This window comes from Struthio camelus, chromosome Z, assembly GCF_040807025.1.
Source record: "Struthio camelus isolate bStrCam1 chromosome Z, bStrCam1.hap1, whole genome shotgun sequence".
Classification (NCBI taxonomy): Eukaryota; Metazoa; Chordata; class Aves; order Struthioniformes; family Struthionidae; genus Struthio; species Struthio camelus.
The window spans coordinates 59,417,021-59,434,762 of NC_090982.1; the positions used below are offsets into that span (position 1 = coordinate 59,417,021).

Below are 17,742 nucleotides of genomic sequence, written 5' to 3' on the forward strand. Positions count from 1 at the left end.
CGAAAATCTTGAGGACCACATCGGAAAAAGTAAACAAAAACAATAACACTTTTTGCAGACTACACTTACACTTCACTTTCACATACAGAGATGGAACTGTGTATTTTTCCTTTGCTATTTTTTCTGAGAACTACTTTCTTTTTATTAGATTATCTACAATAAATTTGTACAGTAACACCAATTTTTAATGTCTGATCCTTTTATAGTTTCCAATGGGGCCAGGGTCAGATGGACCTATGAGTGGACTGGGTGGAATGGATTCACATCATATGAATGGATCATTAGGTAATGATAGTAAATGTTATGAACATTGTGAATTTTCAGTGACCAGTGCCATTTTCTATTACTAGTTCTCTGAATTATGTGGAAGACTGTATATAAAAATCTTTTAGAAACTAAAAAGCTGTATATCAAAAAGAAATATTAAGATACTTTTTAAGCATATGAATTGGCATATATAATGCATCTCTGGAAGAAAATGACTGAATGTTACTTATATAACAGAGTATAATTTGAAACTAGTTGACCAAAACTACTCTAAAACTATACCATAACAATAATGTAGAAGTGATGGCATAAGACCATTTTCTCCTTACCTCTCTTCCTCTTTCAAAAACTTGAGAAGGTGTCTTTGTGACATGCTGGTGCAAGTTCTTACCAAGTACACGGAAGTAAGTTATTACATATATTAATCTATGTGTTAAGCTGTTGTAATCCCAACAGTCTGATGTTGTCACTTGTTCTAACATTAGCCTTCTGTCTCTTAAGTGTTAGTTTTATTATTCCCTCCCCATAAGCGGCTTCAGACATTGTCATTTAACGCACCAAGAAAGAACATGCATTCTTGTCAGGGTATGCAGAGGCAGGAAGAAGACTATACTGTTTGACTTTTGACGCTATGATTTTTGAAGGACTCCTACCAAAGGGAGAAGCCTTTCACAGTTCTACGAAACATGCACTGCTTTAGCCTCTGACTAGTGTAGTAAACCTTTTTTCTTACTCTTTGCTGGAAGGATGATAGACACTTGAAAGGGATTTGAGCAACAGGCTGCAACTCATTAAATTGCATTTAAGCCTTCCTCTTCCTTACCAACAAGATAAATAGATACCTTATATTTGTTTGTGCTTATAGAATAACTCCAGGCCAGTAACTTTGAATACAGCTTCCATGAACCATTCTTTACTTCCACCTGCACCAAGGAGTGTGGGTCATACAGGCAGCAACAAGGGGAAGCTTAGTCTGCAAAGACTTCTCTTTCCTCTTCCATCTCCATTTCCCACCAGCAAGGTTCTCTTTTACATCTGGGAGCTGGCCTTATGCACCCACAGGGCACCAGCAACACTCTGCTGAACATCATTTTCCTTTATAGGGAAAAACCCAAGCAAGTTACCTATATGGTGGGCAAGCAGAAGCCAAGCTGTCACAGTTCCCTCTGCTTCTATCCCTAAAGAAAAGCTCTATCATCTTCCCAGCACAGACACAGACCAACTTAAATGCCATACTACAGTTAACACCATTTAATTCCGTATTGCCATGGTGGATGAAAAGTTACCACAAGTACAGCCCAGAAGTTGGAGATTATGAGACAAGATGTATAATCAGGTACGAAAAAGGGAGAAATTCAAAAATGAGAAAAAAATAAACTTTAGGGGAAGCCATCAAACCTCACTTAACAGACATTTTCTGAGCCACAGGACAGTCTTCCTTCTGGGAAAGCAGGTCTCTGAAACTCCTAGATTACTTTGCATGAGGCCATCTTGTGATTTTACAGCCTTTCTTATTACATATTACAATCCTAAAACAGGTTGCTGCTTTAATTAATAATGATGCACATTATTTTGAAGCAAATGAAAAGCTTTGTAAAAGTTGAGTCTTTTTCTGTCACTTGCTATAGCCTGAGATTTCTTAGCTAAAGGAAGAATTGCGTTTGAAACAGTTACAGAAGGATTCTATGTCTGCCTAGCATTTGGTTAGTTATTTTCTGTAGTGAAAATATTTACATTTTTAGTCAAATTGACTACAACTGTTGTCTAAGGTTAATTTCATTTCTAGAATGGAAGCTGAGTTCTTTTAGGGGTATAGGACTGGAAGACATCTCCTGCATGTAATTCCATGCTGTAGTAGGCAGCTGTATCACATAATCACAGGCATAAATTGGTCAAGTTCCATCTTGAACACTTCTCTAGCTTTTTTTTGACCACAACCCTTCTACTGGATATCTGTTAACAGCTTTTATGGTTAGAACGAAATCTTTCTCTTATTTCTAGCAAAATTTATCCATTTGTCCCTGACAAAATGACTCTTCTTTTTCCTAGTGTTTATGTATCTGGAGTACTTACAGAGAGAAATCATATTCCTTCTCAGCTTTAATTTGCCTTGCTAAGTATACCAAGCTATTTCAGTCTCCTCCCACAGCTCCATTTTCTTGATTATTTTTCTCTGATACTCTTCCAGTGTGAATTTGTCTTCCCTGAAAACAGGTGACAAGAATTGTTTACTGTCTGTTACTGCTAGAAATGCTTTTCTCGATACATCCATCCTAAAATTATATTTCCTTTATTCTTGGCTTTACCCAAGTGAGAGCTACAGCATATGAGAAAAATTCTTTTTGCTAGTCTTGCACACATTATATTGAGTTTTATTTGGTTTCTGTTACTCCAGTCCTTCTTAGAATCACCTTCTTTCTTCTGAAAGAAATTATCACCATCAGTATTTGTACTGCATCCAAAGCTGACGTCATTTCAGCCAATTTCAGTAGTGGGCTTCTGCTCTGGGGGCAAAGACATTGATGAAATACCCCCGACCTGATCCTAGAGATACTCCACTAGCAGTCTTCTAGGGAGTTTTGAATAGCTGAAAATGCAGTAAAAGTGCTGGTCATTTTTCTCAGGAATTGTACTTTTCTCATTGTTTCTCATGATTGTACTTTTTTCTCACGCTGAAGCAAAGTTTCCCTCAAGCGTGTGTACCCAAAATGAACTGCAGTACCCACACCCTACCATGGCTAAAGAGAACAGGGGGATTGGACATATCCTTTTTTGAGCTGTGCCAGGCTGTCTCATCCTAAAAGATGCCATTCAAGGAACTGATACAGATCAGAACTATGTCCTTCATTCTTTTCCCCCTTTTTGCACTAGGTGTGTACACAGAGAAAGCACTAACATTATTCAATACTGACTGTAAATTTTTCCTGAGAAAGACACTGGGATGGAAGAGAGTTCAAGCATGGTTATGTTTTAACATATTGCTGTAAACTATATTTTTAAATATGAAAAATAAGCTCATAGATTAATTTCAGCTCAAAACTAATTGAATAATTATCTATTTTAATTTAAGGCTCAGGAGACATGGACAGTATTTCCAAAGTGAGTATATAATATTAAAATATTTGGATTTTCTAGAATGATATTTCACTCTAAACACATCTTCTCATGTCTTTGTTAAACTTTTTATTACGTGTACACGTTTTATGCTTATGTAGCCTCTAGAGGCTCTGCAGACAGAATTAGCATTAATTGAAAGTTTAAAAACAATACCTATAATCAGTAGGGAGTGTAAGTAAACTTATTTCCTATTGCATAACGATGTATGTTAACAACTGTGATTAATATATATCCAGTTCACAATCTGATTGGTCATGTTATACTCTTCCATACCGGTAAGACAAATGAATAGTGGTCTAATAATTAATTCTATTTAAAGGTAAATTTGGAAAATGTCATAAGGATGTTGCTTTCATGTGCTGAATGATTGCATTTGTCACCTCTGTAAGTCAATGTTAATATCTTAATCACTAAGTCCCTAAAAACCAGATTAAAAAGTAGTTGCAGAAGAAGCACTGTTTTGATATTACAACCATTAAATAGTACATGCAGTGTGAGTTTAACCTGCAGGGGGTTGCATCTACAAAAATCATATCATTCTTGAATGTGTCGTTTCTTCCATAAAAATAAAAGCCTACTGCATCTGTGAGCATTATTAATTTAGGAACTTACTTAAGAAGTTAATGAGCTTATTCGGTATTGATAAAGTGGTAGAAATCTGTCCGTGTCCCTGTAAAACACTGTGTTTTGTACTCAACGTCTACAGATGTAACTTACTGAAACTAGTAAAAATAGCACTAAAACAATTTCCCTGCACTTTTGTGCGTTTGATCTATAAATACAGAAATTGATGAAGGGGTTGTTACAGTTACAGTTTTAACTCATTCGGTTGAAATTACTGTAACAAAATTCTGATCACCTTCCAAAAGACAAATATGAGATTTTTTTGAACAAATTACCTGCCTGTGTTTCTTGGGTGAGACAGGACTAAGCAGCACAGTGCTGTGGCTAAACTTCTCTCCGTACAGACTTTGCCACTTCAAATCTGCCTAAGGCCTGTCTGCTCATGCTCTGGTCACACTAAGGATGTCACTGTAGATAACTCGCACTGAGATACGGTGAGATACAAACACATATGTCAAAAGGGAACAAATACTTACCTAAAATTTGTAGATTAAAATAGAAGTTTGTAGTATGAATTTATTTAAAACACAATTTCAAATGTTCAAAAGGCAGCAATCAAACTTCAGCCAGTGATACATATTTGTATATCCAAGGTGGAGGAGGAGGAGAACCTTACGCTGTTCCCCAATTTGGTGGGGAGATGGCAGAGAGATGTAGCTTGTAAAGTGCACTTGTGTACATGTGGTGTTATGCTGTGTTGTTTGCAAGGAGTTTGCGTTCACTGCCAGTATAGAAGACGTAATCTGGCATTAGAAGAAATTCATCATAGGGCAACACAGTCCTTTTAAAATTTGATAAGTGATTTATAGCCTCAGAATAACCTTCCGTGGCTTTCCCTGGAGAGTAGGACCACAGCAGTATGCCTCCTAGGTCATTTGGGGGCTATGAGGGGGCAGGATCTATAGCAATGCTACATTTTTGTAACCTCTGAAGATCTATAACGTGTTCAGTTCCTGCAAAGAGTAAAGATGGGTTTAAAGTGTTCATGTTGCCTCAGCTGTGCTCTGCTTAGGTGTGCAGTGATTGATGCAATATAAACTTCCAATGAGATAATCAACACACAGCACATTTTTAATAATGTCCATACTTTTCCTTCAGCTATTTATTGTTTGCAAAATGCAGCATTTTTTAAGAAAAATCATTTCTGTTAGCTTGTCACTAAAATTATTTTTAAAAGCCTGTATTCAGTCCACTGTATTAAGCGTCAGCATATATGCCTGCTATGAGTATCAGGAACTCTAAAACCTGGATCCAAAAAGTTGCCTGAAAGTCTTGTAAGCTGTTAACCTTAGTAAGTATATCATGGAAATCACATTTGATGCAAGTCTTTTTCAAATAATTAAAAGAAAAGTAATGTGTACTTGGGCAGTAACAGTGTTGTATTGTTATACCGTTATATATAATAGCTTTCAAATATCTTTTCCTGAGGAGCGCTCTGCCCAATATGCAGCCTTCACTGATACTGGTAGGATTGCGTGGGCAGTGTTTTGTATATAGCATTGGCAATTCTGGGTACGTAATAGTACTTAGTGCTTTTGAAACTTGATTGGAAAAGTTCTTCATGCAAGCAATAGTAGATTTCTGGGGTTTCATGCATGCAAAATTAATATGTGGCTGCCTTCCAATTTTTTACAGTTACCAGGATTGTACCAGGATTGTACTTGCTAAAGCAACGGTCTCTCTTTATACATCACCAGCTAGTGGTGCGATTGCCTTTTTCACAACTAGATTTCCAGATTACTAATTAATGTGGCACGAATTGTTCACTGAAATTAACACAGTTTGGGTCATGTGGTGCTAGACGCTCAAGTGCAGGCACAGGATCCTGATGGAGTAAAACGCATGTTAGAGGAGCTGATTATCTATCCCCATGAGATGCAGAAAATTAATCCTGTCTTGGTAGAATCAGCTCACAGAATTCATAGCTACATTTTCCAGAGGAGATTTTAATTTAATTGGCAGAATGGCAAAACATGCAGTTTTTATGAAATAGATTGAGATGGGGGGAGTAAATGAACTGAAATTATGCGTATTAAATAAACATTAATAACCCGTGTTTCTTGCAGTGCCCATGGAATTTGTACAGCCATCAAAGAAATATTTGCTCTGAAAAACTCAGCTAGTGCTACAATGCTAGACCCCATACTGACCATAAAAGAAGCCCAGGGGAGTTGCTATAAAAGCGTTTAGGTTGGGAATTTGAACCTTTGGGGTGCCACACTGTAGCAAATGCAGAATTTCAAAGCTTAGTACTACACGGAGCAAGATAAAATAGAGGTAAATCCCCAAGGAATGAAAAGAAGTGTGGGGTCATCATATAAAATAAATATGACAAGGCCTTAGTGGTTATTAAACTATATATTCATAAATTTTAAGGCCAGAAGGGACTGATGTGACTGTCTAGAATAACCTCCTGCATAACACAGGCCACAGGACTTCCCTAGATTAATTCCTACTTCAGATACAATAGCTGTGGTTGAACTAAAGCAATAGTTGTCAACCTTTGCCAAGTTGTGGATCTCTAAATTTTTCCTATGCTAACTTCACTGTATCGCAAACTTAATTGTCTGATGTTAATTAACCAGTTAATTCTTTTAGTTGCCTTTGATGGACCCCTCAGGTGTTTTCTAGTGATTCATGGAGATCAGAGGATCACAGTTTGAAAATTAGTGAACTAGACTGTGAAGAAAACCAAAGGACTAAGGCAGGGATCTTGACCCTACTCTATAAGGTGTGTTTCAGGTGCTAATTAAAACCAGTTTTGCCTGCATGAGGTTATGTAATTAATTCTGCATTTCCTCTGTACCTGAAAATAAGTACATCCAGCTGAACCCAGAAACATATTTGCTAATGCAGGTGAAAATGGTTATCTTTCTTCAGGGGAGTATGGTTAAAACTTAACAGCAGCCTTTCAGTACCCTTGCAAAATTTTTCACTCAAAGTTTGCCCTCTTGCAGCCTTAGTTGTACTAAATGAAGACAGCATGCATTTAATTTCTAAGGGCAGTATATTTGTGTTTTTAAGAAGCTTCATAAATCTCTATGCTAACAGAAATACTATGTTAGCATTGTAATTGAGAATTAGCATAAGAAAAAGAAGACAAATTGACTTACTCTTCTTACAGCTGTTATCAGTTGATCTCTCTGATCAAAAGTACTACTTTGAGTTGTATTTTGTTAGCTTGCATATTGACTGTACTAGGTTTGTGTTAAGTTTTTTATTACATTTCAAACTTTAAGCCTGCTGCTTTTGTATACGTAAAATGTCAACAGCAATATTATGTTTAACTTTTCTGGATCAAAAAAAATCAAGGGAAGGACTGTGGTCGAGGTAGTAAATGTTTTAGATGAAGTTCATGATTTCACTCCTCCCTTTCCCTGACTGTTCCTTTTGCACCACAAAACCTGTACTAATAGGAGTCTAACAGTGATGGAAAGGTAATCATCCACATGCTCCAGGCATGGTAGGGTACCACAAATCATTTTGTAAACACACCTAACTAATTATAGTATCTACAATAAACATGTAGCTATTGACTCTGAGTATTTTCTGTGACACTTGCCTGATTTTACTCTTTCTATAACTAACTGAATCTTGAAAGTGTTTTCTGAACATTGTAGAGGTAGTGGTGCAGGAACATTTGCAGCAGAAAATAATTTATCTTCATAAGACTTACTATTGTCATTACTTATTAGCATTGTGGTTGCACCTAGACACTAAAAAAGTAGAGAAAGACCCTACCGCATTATGCTCTGTGCAAGCAAAAAGCAAAAGTACAACTCCTGCTTGAAGTATTTGCAAGCCCAATCCAGCGGCTGGCTGCTATTCAGGCATTTTTATCTAAAACTCTGTTAACTCTCTTGTCTATAAATTCTGTGTATAACTGCTCTTAGGGATTTAGCAGCTCAAAATTTGAACTAGAAACTATTTCTACAAACCAGAGACCATGAACAAAGACTCCAAATACAGGCCTTGATTTGCAAATGTCTTATGTGGCCCAGATCTGTCCACCTGCCTTCCTTTAAGTACATAATCTGAGTTCACATATGTCAAGACACATGCTCGTGGTCTTCACTGAATTTGACTGTAGTGATTTAGTGTAGTTAGAGAGCTAACTCTTATTTCTACAAAGCCATTTGTAGTTTTTCCTGACTTCAGTAGGAGAGGATGCTAGCCATAACCTGAAAGCAAGAATTACTTCAAGGGAGAAAACACAGGTTCAAATTAGAAAGTGAAACATACAGAACTCTGCAGAGGCTTACATTTTATCTTCAGAAATGCCAGTGCATTGTATGGACACACTCTGATGCATTGACACACTTGATGAAGCTGGGAAAGGGACTAAAATCTTCAACACTTAATCTGTACTTTTAAATCTTGTTTAACAGAACTCTCCCAGTAATATGAGCATGAGTAATCAGCCTGGCACTCCCAGGGATGACGGTGAGATGGGTGGAAACTTCCTAAACCCTTTTCAGAGTGAGAGCGTAAGTATTCTTTAAGAAGTTTTTTACTTGGCAAACCTTTAATCTCTGGATGTTTATTTAAAAAAAGAAAAATAACAGAAAGAACAAACAGTTTGGTAGTATACCTTTAATGCAGTGCTTTGCCTTGCATGTTTTTTACTAGCTCCTGAAATTACGGTATGGATTCACTAAAAAATTATGCCAAATTCTGTTAGAAGTTGAGCTGTAATTGCAAAATGGGAGCGGTGTAGATTCCCTGCAGAAACTCCTTCTCTAGATTAAGAGTTTAGTTGTCCATAAAAGTTGTCAAGTAGTAAAGATTATGCCATACATAGTCAGTAATGCACAGTGGGCAATATCTGAGCAGCCTAGATGTGTGTAGTTGGCGGATCTTTACATTTGAATGTTTCAGCTTGTGGTTGCCCAACCTTTGATTCCTGAACAATGCATTTTGCAGGACAAGAATGTCTTTTAGAAGGGGATTCACACTGAAACATATTATGAGAGCACCAGGACATCTCATGTTGAGATGAAGCAGGCTTTTAGAACCAGAAAAGGCAAAGATGCCCTCTAGTGTTCTTTGTGGGACAAATGACATTTTAAAAAATGGGAAATGTTTTGAGGCAGCAAAACATGGTATAAAATACATTACAGAACAAGACTAGTGTTTTCATACTCATGTGCCTGAAGTTGGGTTTCCAAATCCACATTTAAGTTGCTAAATAGAAGTGGCCTGATTTTTCAGAAATGCTGACTGACTTCAACACTTATATTCTTGGAATTGACTGCTCTCAGAAGTGAGCGCAACTCCATTAATTATACCAGTGGTGAATTTTAGCTCAGAAATTATGAAGAGTAAGCAGTTTCTCTTAGATCACAACACAGTCAAATTGCATGGCAAATTTCATGGAAATCAGATTTATTTTTGTCTTTGGTTTGCTTCTTAAACCAGTGAAAAGGAAGAGGGAGCATTTTTTGCATGTTAGCTTTTTGTGTCTTCATAATGTGTTCAGATTGTTTTGGAGTATTGGAGAAAATTGGTTTGTACAAAGCAAAAAGATTGATGTTTCAAAATCTGCAATAAAGCAGTAACCACAAAACCTCCATTAAATGTGATCCTTGGTCATCGTAGTCCTTGACTCTCAATTCACCATGCTTTATTTGTAGTGAAGACAGCCAGTCTGACTCTGATCGCAGGCCAGTTCACCAAACCAAACTCATTAAAAGAAGGGCATCAGCTGTACTCAAAAGACCATTAGTTTTCTCAGACACTTACTGGATTCTGGATGCTCCGAGGTGTTGTTTGCCTACCTGAATAAATCTGGGACCCAATTTTCTCAAAATTTTGCTATGCCTTCTGTGTACTTCTAGGTGTCCGTTCCTCTCCAGCACAAATCCCATTCTGGTTCTTGGGAACTATCTTGCTTTCTGATTCATGTTTTCTTACTTGGCTACTTAGAGTAGGTATTATTATGAAGTAATTTCTCAGGCAAATTTCTGTTCAGTTCACCAGGAATTTTGCCTGGGGTGGAGGGAGGAAATAATTTAATTAATAAGAAGTTAAAAATCACAAGTAACTACTGGTCTGTCTGCACTGGGTTATCTTTACACAACGCAATATAAAAAATGGCACATATTCCTTGTCTAAAGTGATTACCTAGGAATTGATAACTTTTGCTCTGATAAGAAAATCATTTGAACATGTGCTTAATTTTAAGCATTTGAGTTGGTCTCCCACATTGGCTAAAGATAAGCACGTTCTTGCTAGCATTGCTGGCTCAGTATGAGAGGGCTCAGCACATGACGGGAGTAAGCCCTAAAGCAGAGAAACCATGAGAGACATGACATAGGGCAAAATGCTCTTTCTGAATATGCTTGGACACTGAGAAATGGGCAGCTCCAAAGTCTAGCTTTGGCAGATTTTTATTACATATCTGGTTTTTGCAAAGGCAAATAAATATCATTCCATTTCTTGTATCAGTTTTCATCACTCTTAATACTTTTTGCATTTGAACATTTTCCTCTACTTAGAAGATTTCAGGACAATTAAATATTTCTGCAGCCTGGAAGTTTCAAATAAAATAACTATTAAAATAATATAAATGTACATTGTGGTTTCCCATTGATTATTTGTAATGAAGTATTGCTAACTTGAGGGCAGCTGTAGCCTGTATAAGGGCTGCAGTTCAATTTGTGCTACAATAATAGTGTAATGTGCTAAGTGGATTTTTAGTTCACATAAAGAAGAATGACTATTGATGCCTGATTCAGCTTGCGTCTTAAAATCTGTAATACAGAATTTAAAACTAAGCCAAAAGCCTAGTTTAATTCCAGCCAGATATATCTTCATTCCCTTTTTCCCATTAAGTAATAAAAAGCCCTCCAAAATAGTTATGTGGTTCAAGTGACCATAAATGTAGCTGGTCGGCCTGAGACTAGCTATTTGCCCAACTAAATCCCCCCAGTAGTCAACAGTGACAAGTAAAAAGTGTGAGAAGCATCAGTGAAATATTGATTCATCCCAATACCCAGGTAGCAGTACCCAGCACTGAAACTGCGTTCAAATGAATTGATTTCATCACCAGTAGCTGTATTTTTACATAATGATAGAAAGTATAGCAGAAGTTATGATACCACAAATTGAACTACAGCCTAAGCACATGCTATAGTACAAATTAAGGAGAAAATTCAAATAGCATGTTGACATTTAAACTCATTGCTGTGCTCCAGAAGTGGTTTTAGTAACCTCGGAAATAACTGTTGTTAAAATGTGGATTCCTCTTTTTTCAGTATTCCCCTAGCATGACAATGAGTGTGTGATCCGTTACCAAGTCTCCTAATGAAGACCACAGTGAGTTGGCCCTCTTCAGAGAGCTACTACAGAAGAAAATTATTCGTCCCAGTGTACAGTTTAACAAAAGGATCTCAGATACAATCAGACCCACCCTTTTTTTTCTACCATCTCCCCAGTTTTGTCAAGAAAGTGGGTCCCAAACATGATTGAGACAACTGTAAAGAGTGGCGTAACAGAACTGCCCAAGATGGAACTGCAAACATTTATCTGTGTATGTACATGTATGGGTTGATGTATATGTATGTGTGTGTGTGATATAGAAATACACACATACATATATAGGCCTGCAGGACATTGTAAAATATTATCACATGGCATCTTAAGTAGAAATGAGAAGTAGGGACTTCTATTCCATCTTTTTTTTCACGTTTACATTTTAATTATTAAAATTTGCTTTCCCTCTCCCCTCCTGAACTGTTTTATGTTGCATATATCACTGCTTTATAAGTTATTTTTTAAGGTGAACTCAAATGATAAATTCTTCTGATTTTGTAAATGTCTGCCATTACGGATAGGAATAAAATTGCTTATAAGAGCTTTCATCAACTTGTGTTTGATACCAATTACCCTGTGAATCACAAACTGTACTGTCTCAAGAAATAGAAGAAAGCTCATCTTAATTTTTTGGAGAAATTTAATAATTCTCACCTCGTTTGGTGACTTTTTTTTATACTTTGCCTTTAAAAAAGAAGCACTGAAGGTTATTTTTCTTCTTTAATTGAAGCCTAATATCTGCAATATCTATTTTAAATGGAAGCCTGAATTTGATACAAGCTTCTCAGTTTATATAGAGTACTATAAGGTTACTGTAAGTGAGCTCCAATTGCTATAGAATCTAGCAATAAAGTGTCAGGGCTTCTTCTGCCCTTGGAAATGAGTTTTTATTTAGCATGATCTTCCATAGGGGTGGTAGTTAGTGGAAATACAGTAGAGTCCTTATTACTGAAACGTTTGCTAACAATTTACCATTATATTTCCCCCTTTTTAATGATTCTCAGCTGAATCATAACAATCCATAGTCCTGATTATAAACAGCGTCTCCCAAGCCCATGCAGAAAATCAGACCACCCTGGTATTTCTATATGTATTTTTACTAGGTTTACCAGAATGAACTCCCTCCACATTTTCCAGTAAGCAGTCATTTCCGTGAACCAAAATGACTGCGTGAACATTTTATGACTACTAGCCTTGTGAGAGTCCTATCTTTTGCCACAAATAGAAGAGAAACAAAGGTCTGAGCCATTTTACAAGGAGGTCAGTGTACTGGACGTGAAAGCTTGGGATAGAATGGAGAAAAGGCATACGGCCCTGAGAAAAGGCATACGGCCCTAAGAAAAGGCTTCTGGAAGCAGTCCCCGGTCTCCTCAAGCAAAGCTCTAAAACCCGTATTACAGTAAATTTAGTTTTTAATGACTTGCAGCTCCCCCAAGAAAATGAAAGTTTGCAATTGTGTAGTGGTCAAAAGGTTGATGGTCAGCACTGTGGGCACAAAGTGACTGAACTAAAATTCATGCCACAGACAAAGAGTAAACTTCTTACCTTGGACTTTGCATACAGAAGAGCCACCTACATAGGGAAAACAGTTGTGAGATATGGTATGTCCATGCGGTCTAAGGAGATTTTTGTCATGAAATTGTGATGAAGAAGTGTATGTAATGGGCTAGCTGTGAAGGTAGATGCATGGAACTGGATGTGTAAGGAGCTCTACAACGTCCTCACTCATTTTTATTTTTATATATAATATATATATATATATGAAAATAAAAAGATATAATACTTTTTACTCTCTTGTTAGGACTGTTCAAAGATGAAACTCTTGGAGACAGACACTTACTTAAAATTATGTTAGAATGTCAAAGATTCTGGTAACATTACTTTTTATTAATTATCACTACTTTTATCGGTTGTAATCATAAACTAAATAGTCATTATATGGTTTTTTTGACTTTGTTCCCAGTGATTATGAAGGTTGAATTCATTTGCGTATCTTTAGAAATCAGTTGGTTGCTGTCTCAAGACATGACAGCAGCCCCTACTATTGATTTGATTTGTAAAAAGACAAAAGCAGATCTCATTTTCTGAGATCCTGGGCTTGACTGTTGTCACTAATACCATTGGTTTCAGTGGCTATGTCTCCAGTGCACTCCAGCATCTTTCATGAATAGTGCAAAGTTCAGGTGTCCTTGCAGCCTACATTTGGCATCTATATTATCCTTGTTCATAGCCTTCTAAGAAGGACCTCAGGACTCTTTTCTGCCCAGTTTCAGTCCTATGATGTCACTGCAACTGGACTAAGATAGATGAATATATCTGGACTATGCATCAGGTGCCAAAGCCCGTTCACACACCAGGTAAGTGTGCCCTCGAGTGAGCTCTTAAACTGTGTGTCTTGGGTCTGTTGTGTCCCTAGGGGAACTCTCTGCACTGTCCCAAGCCAAGCTGGGCACTCCTGCAGACACGTAGCGTGGCCAGGGACCCCATGGCAACTGGCCTTGATGGCATCACTGAGGGCCCTCTTACATGACAGCGTGCAGGCAGTCTCTGGAGCATCTCACTCTGGCAAATTTAAGCAGAAGCAGGGTTTAGTATCAATTAGAAACTGAAATTTTTTTCAATTTGAATTTCACATCTGCAATAGTTTAGCTTATAGGCACCTGTTAAGGAAAAAGTGTGACCATTAAATTAAAAACTGTGCAAATAAGAGTGCAGAAATAAGAGTCCCTTTAAATGGAACTGCTAACACATATTGAATAATATTATCAAAATATGTTATCCTAATTTAAGTACAAGAGCATAACATCCATTCAGGTGCCTAATTTTTCTTCTGTGATTCTTCTGATCTACCCTCTATGTCATTTTCCTTACTGCCAGCATATGTTTGTTTCCCTTTTCCATTTCCTTTTCAAAACATTTACATTAAATTAAACATGGTTGCATTGATCTTGCAGCGTTAATCTCAGTAAAAATGTTGCTGGCTTTAAAAGGAATGGTCTTCTAGGCTATCATTCTATGCCCTGATGTTACAAGTTACTACCGACGTCCAGCACTTTCAATACCTAGGTAGCTGCACAGACTAGTGGGATAAATATGTGCAAGTCTGCAAAATCTTAGATTTGAGAAATCTGCTTGAATACTCAGTGCATATCTTATTATTAGAAATGTTATCAGATATAGGTAAACCTAATCACCTTGCTTTTTGTAGGGAATGAACCTGTGTTTTACATGCGTGTTGGCAAGATCAAGTGGCTATAACCATACATAGGTTCTGCAGCTGAACCATAGAAAACAATCTTACATGCTAAATTTTGAACTTACTATGAGTATTCTTCTAGTTTTTAAATTTGCATAAAGCCTTTTGTTTGTTTGTTTGTTTGTTTTCTTTCTTTTACCCATAAATCCTTACAGGATTTGTATCATATATAGGAGTATTGGTATGGAAAGAAAGATTATTTGTACGCACTGACTTTTTACTCCCAGTTAAGTTTGTATTGCACTAGGTATCAATGTGTAACGTAACTGCTATTGACCTCCGTGCTTATGCAACAGCATTCTTGATAATATCAGAACTCGTCCAGCTCTGGGAGAAATGTTAATGCAAGTGGTGCAGGATAGTTTTTCCACAGTGGGTTTTTAGATTTCTCTCTTTAGTATGAGCCTCTAAAAGGGTGTTTCAAGCAAATTTAAAGTAAGGCTTTTTAAAACAGAAGTGAAAAAGTCTTAGATTAGCAGAATAGCAGAATAATGGATCTCTCTTACTGTAAGAACTCTGGCAAAAATTCTGGCTTTGTAGAAATCAGCTGAAGTTCTGATGCACTTCAATGAAACAGGTATTTTACTTGCTGCGTAAAACCATGAAAAGGAGTATTCATACTCGGATTTGATTTCCATATGTAAGTCTTGTAGAGATAAGAACAGGGGATGGGGCAAGCAAAAAGCTGTATGAATCACAAATAAAACTTGTGGCCTGACATGTGCATTAAAAAAATACCTTGATATTTGTATGTATAGGTTGCATTATTTTATTAATTGCTTGGGCATGAGGAAGAACTGCAGTTGAACTCAGTGTTCTCCCCCCTTCAGTGCAAAGTGAATTTGGTGCATGTGAAAAACATTGCAATAACCTTGAGTCTAGTCTTTGACAAACCTTTCACTGTCCAGTGGACTGTGCCTCAAGCTTGACTAGGAGTGACCGGCTTTTCAAAGTGACAGAACAGGTCAGCATCCAGATCAGTAAGTCATCATTCTGTCAGCGGAGTGCCACTATTGCCAATTTTTATTTAGAAGCTTTCTGATTAGAGCCTAGACCACCAAGGTATTATGTATTCAGGTACACTAACAACTTTCAGAGTTACCAGCCTGCTCCCATTTTAATTTACAAAATATAAGGTTGAAAGCACCATATCCCGTGACTAGTCACGTGAAGATATCCAGCCATCACTCTCCCTTTAAAACACAATGGGAATTATGTAGACTGATTACTTATTTTAAATAATTCAAATTAGGGAGTGAATGGAAGCTTGCTTCTTTATGGATAGCAATTTAGAATCTCTGCATGAGAAGAATAGCTTCTTGAACTGGCTAAAAATCATTTGAATTTTCCCCTGCTCTGTGGTTAGCAAATGAAATACTGCATGTAAAGAGGATTTGGAATTAGATGGGTAATTTAATGAGGGACCAGCTGTTACAATATTCAGTGTTGCACATTTTATTCTTTTTTACTAGTTAAAATGAATTTTCAGCTGATAAATGTTGCATTGATTTCTATTTCTCAGATCAGTTAATTATTTTTCAGTATTATCTCCTGCTCCTAGGCATCTCTGATTCTTTCTTGTTGTTTTTGCTAAATATGGGCTGAATTCTTCAAGATTTGACCCTACACATTTGCATTTGGAGAATATCATGAGATAGAGTTTAATGATTAAAAAAAGATCAGTATAGGTAAAATTATTTTTCTTTAATTCACTGTAAGCAATGGTACATGGCTCCTGTTCCAAACAGGCTTGGGTTTGGGTGGGCCCTAAGGATGGGAATTTTGATGAAGCACGTCTTTCAAATAAAAAACAAAAAACTCTTACTACAGTGACAGTTCATTTCTCTTCAAACAAACTGATCACACTACGGATCTAATTCAGGATTTAATGGTATGAAACAACTATAAAAATTCAGTGCACTCAAATATAAATGAGATGATAGATTTAAATTTTTAGTGTGCAGCTTCCTCTGCTTTCCAGACATTATTGGCTCAGTCCTATAAGCTGCTGCTCATACCAGTTGTCCTACTGGAACCACTGGTATAAGGTCATTGTTTGCAGGATTTCACCCGGAACTGGACAAAATAGTGTATTTAAAGTGTGGCTTTATCGGCAGATGTAGACTATAGACTGTGTTGAAATTTTAAAAATGATGTTTCAACCTGAAAAACGGAGGGAGAAAGTCCTAACTGATCTAAACTATGGCTTTGCATGCATGCATGCAAATTATCTGCCAGTGCTGTCATCTTGGAAACAAATTATGGCAACAAATTTAGAGTGCATAAATGGACCATCTACTCAGACAGCACATTGAAACACATTCACGCTTGCTTGAAATAAAGCTTATATGTGTTTAATTTTAAACATATTTTAAGAACAGAAGTAGTTTTTTTCAGAATGGTGGGACCGCTAATATGCTTAAGCAGTGTTTGAGCGTGGCCAATCTAGAAGCTCAAATTAAGTCTTCCTTAAACAGACATTTTATTTTATTTTATTTTATTTTTAAGATTTTACCAGTGCAGGAGCATGTTTATGTATTGATAGTATTGATATGTGGAACAGATCTGGCTTTCTTCTGTTTCTTATTTTGTTAGACCATTGTTCACTATTACATGAACTATTTTTGTGAACTTGTCCTTCATCTTGTTTTAAATTGTGCAGTCATAGTTTCCCTCAACATAGCTAACAGCATTGCAATCTTAGTCCAAACTTCTGTTTGGTCACTGTTCTTCATTTACGCTTAAAATATGTAAGGAAGCCTCTCGTGTAATGGGAAAACTTGCCATAAAAATGTATAAAGGTTTTCTTGGGTAGATGTTTTCACATTTAATAAAAATACAATTTTCATTTATAATTTGAAATGGTCACTTTCTAGCCACTATTTAAGTTCTGGGTGCAAAAGAAATTGAGAAAGCAAATACCGTTTGTCATTTGAATTCAGCATCATAACTATTTGCTGAAAAACATGTTTTTGGGGAAGTCAGATCAAAACAAGATTTAGTACATCCTCGCTATGAATAGTGCAACTGGACTTTTATGTTGACAGCTCCTTCCACATCCCAAAAAGTGGGTTTCCTAACATCTGATAGGTACGACTTGATAGGAGCTCGTTCACAGGTAGTCGAGGTTAATTTGTGCGCTCTGTGTTTTCACTGTATCTAAT

General features: G+C 36.8%; 1 protein-coding gene across 3 annotated transcripts in view; it reads left to right on the plus strand.

The window, feature by feature from the left end:
• Window positions 1–11,870, plus strand: part of LOC138064848 (single-stranded DNA-binding protein 2) — a 189,410-nt gene extending 177,540 nt beyond the window's left edge. For 2 of the 3 annotated variants that reach the window (XM_068928987.1, XM_068928988.1), the window contains 4 exons: window positions 207–285; window positions 3,338–3,366; window positions 8,397–8,495; window positions 11,265–11,870. In XM_068928987.1, the coding sequence (XP_068785088.1) occupies window positions 207–285; window positions 3,338–3,366; window positions 8,397–8,495; window positions 11,265–11,294 (237 nt within the window). In that variant the 3' untranslated portion in view covers window positions 11,295–11,870. The remainder of the gene's footprint in view (window positions 1–206; window positions 286–3,337; window positions 3,367–8,396; window positions 8,496–11,264) is intronic. The other variant, XM_068928989.1, reaches the window with a different exon arrangement.
• Window positions 11,871–17,742: the final 5,872 nt, after the last annotated feature.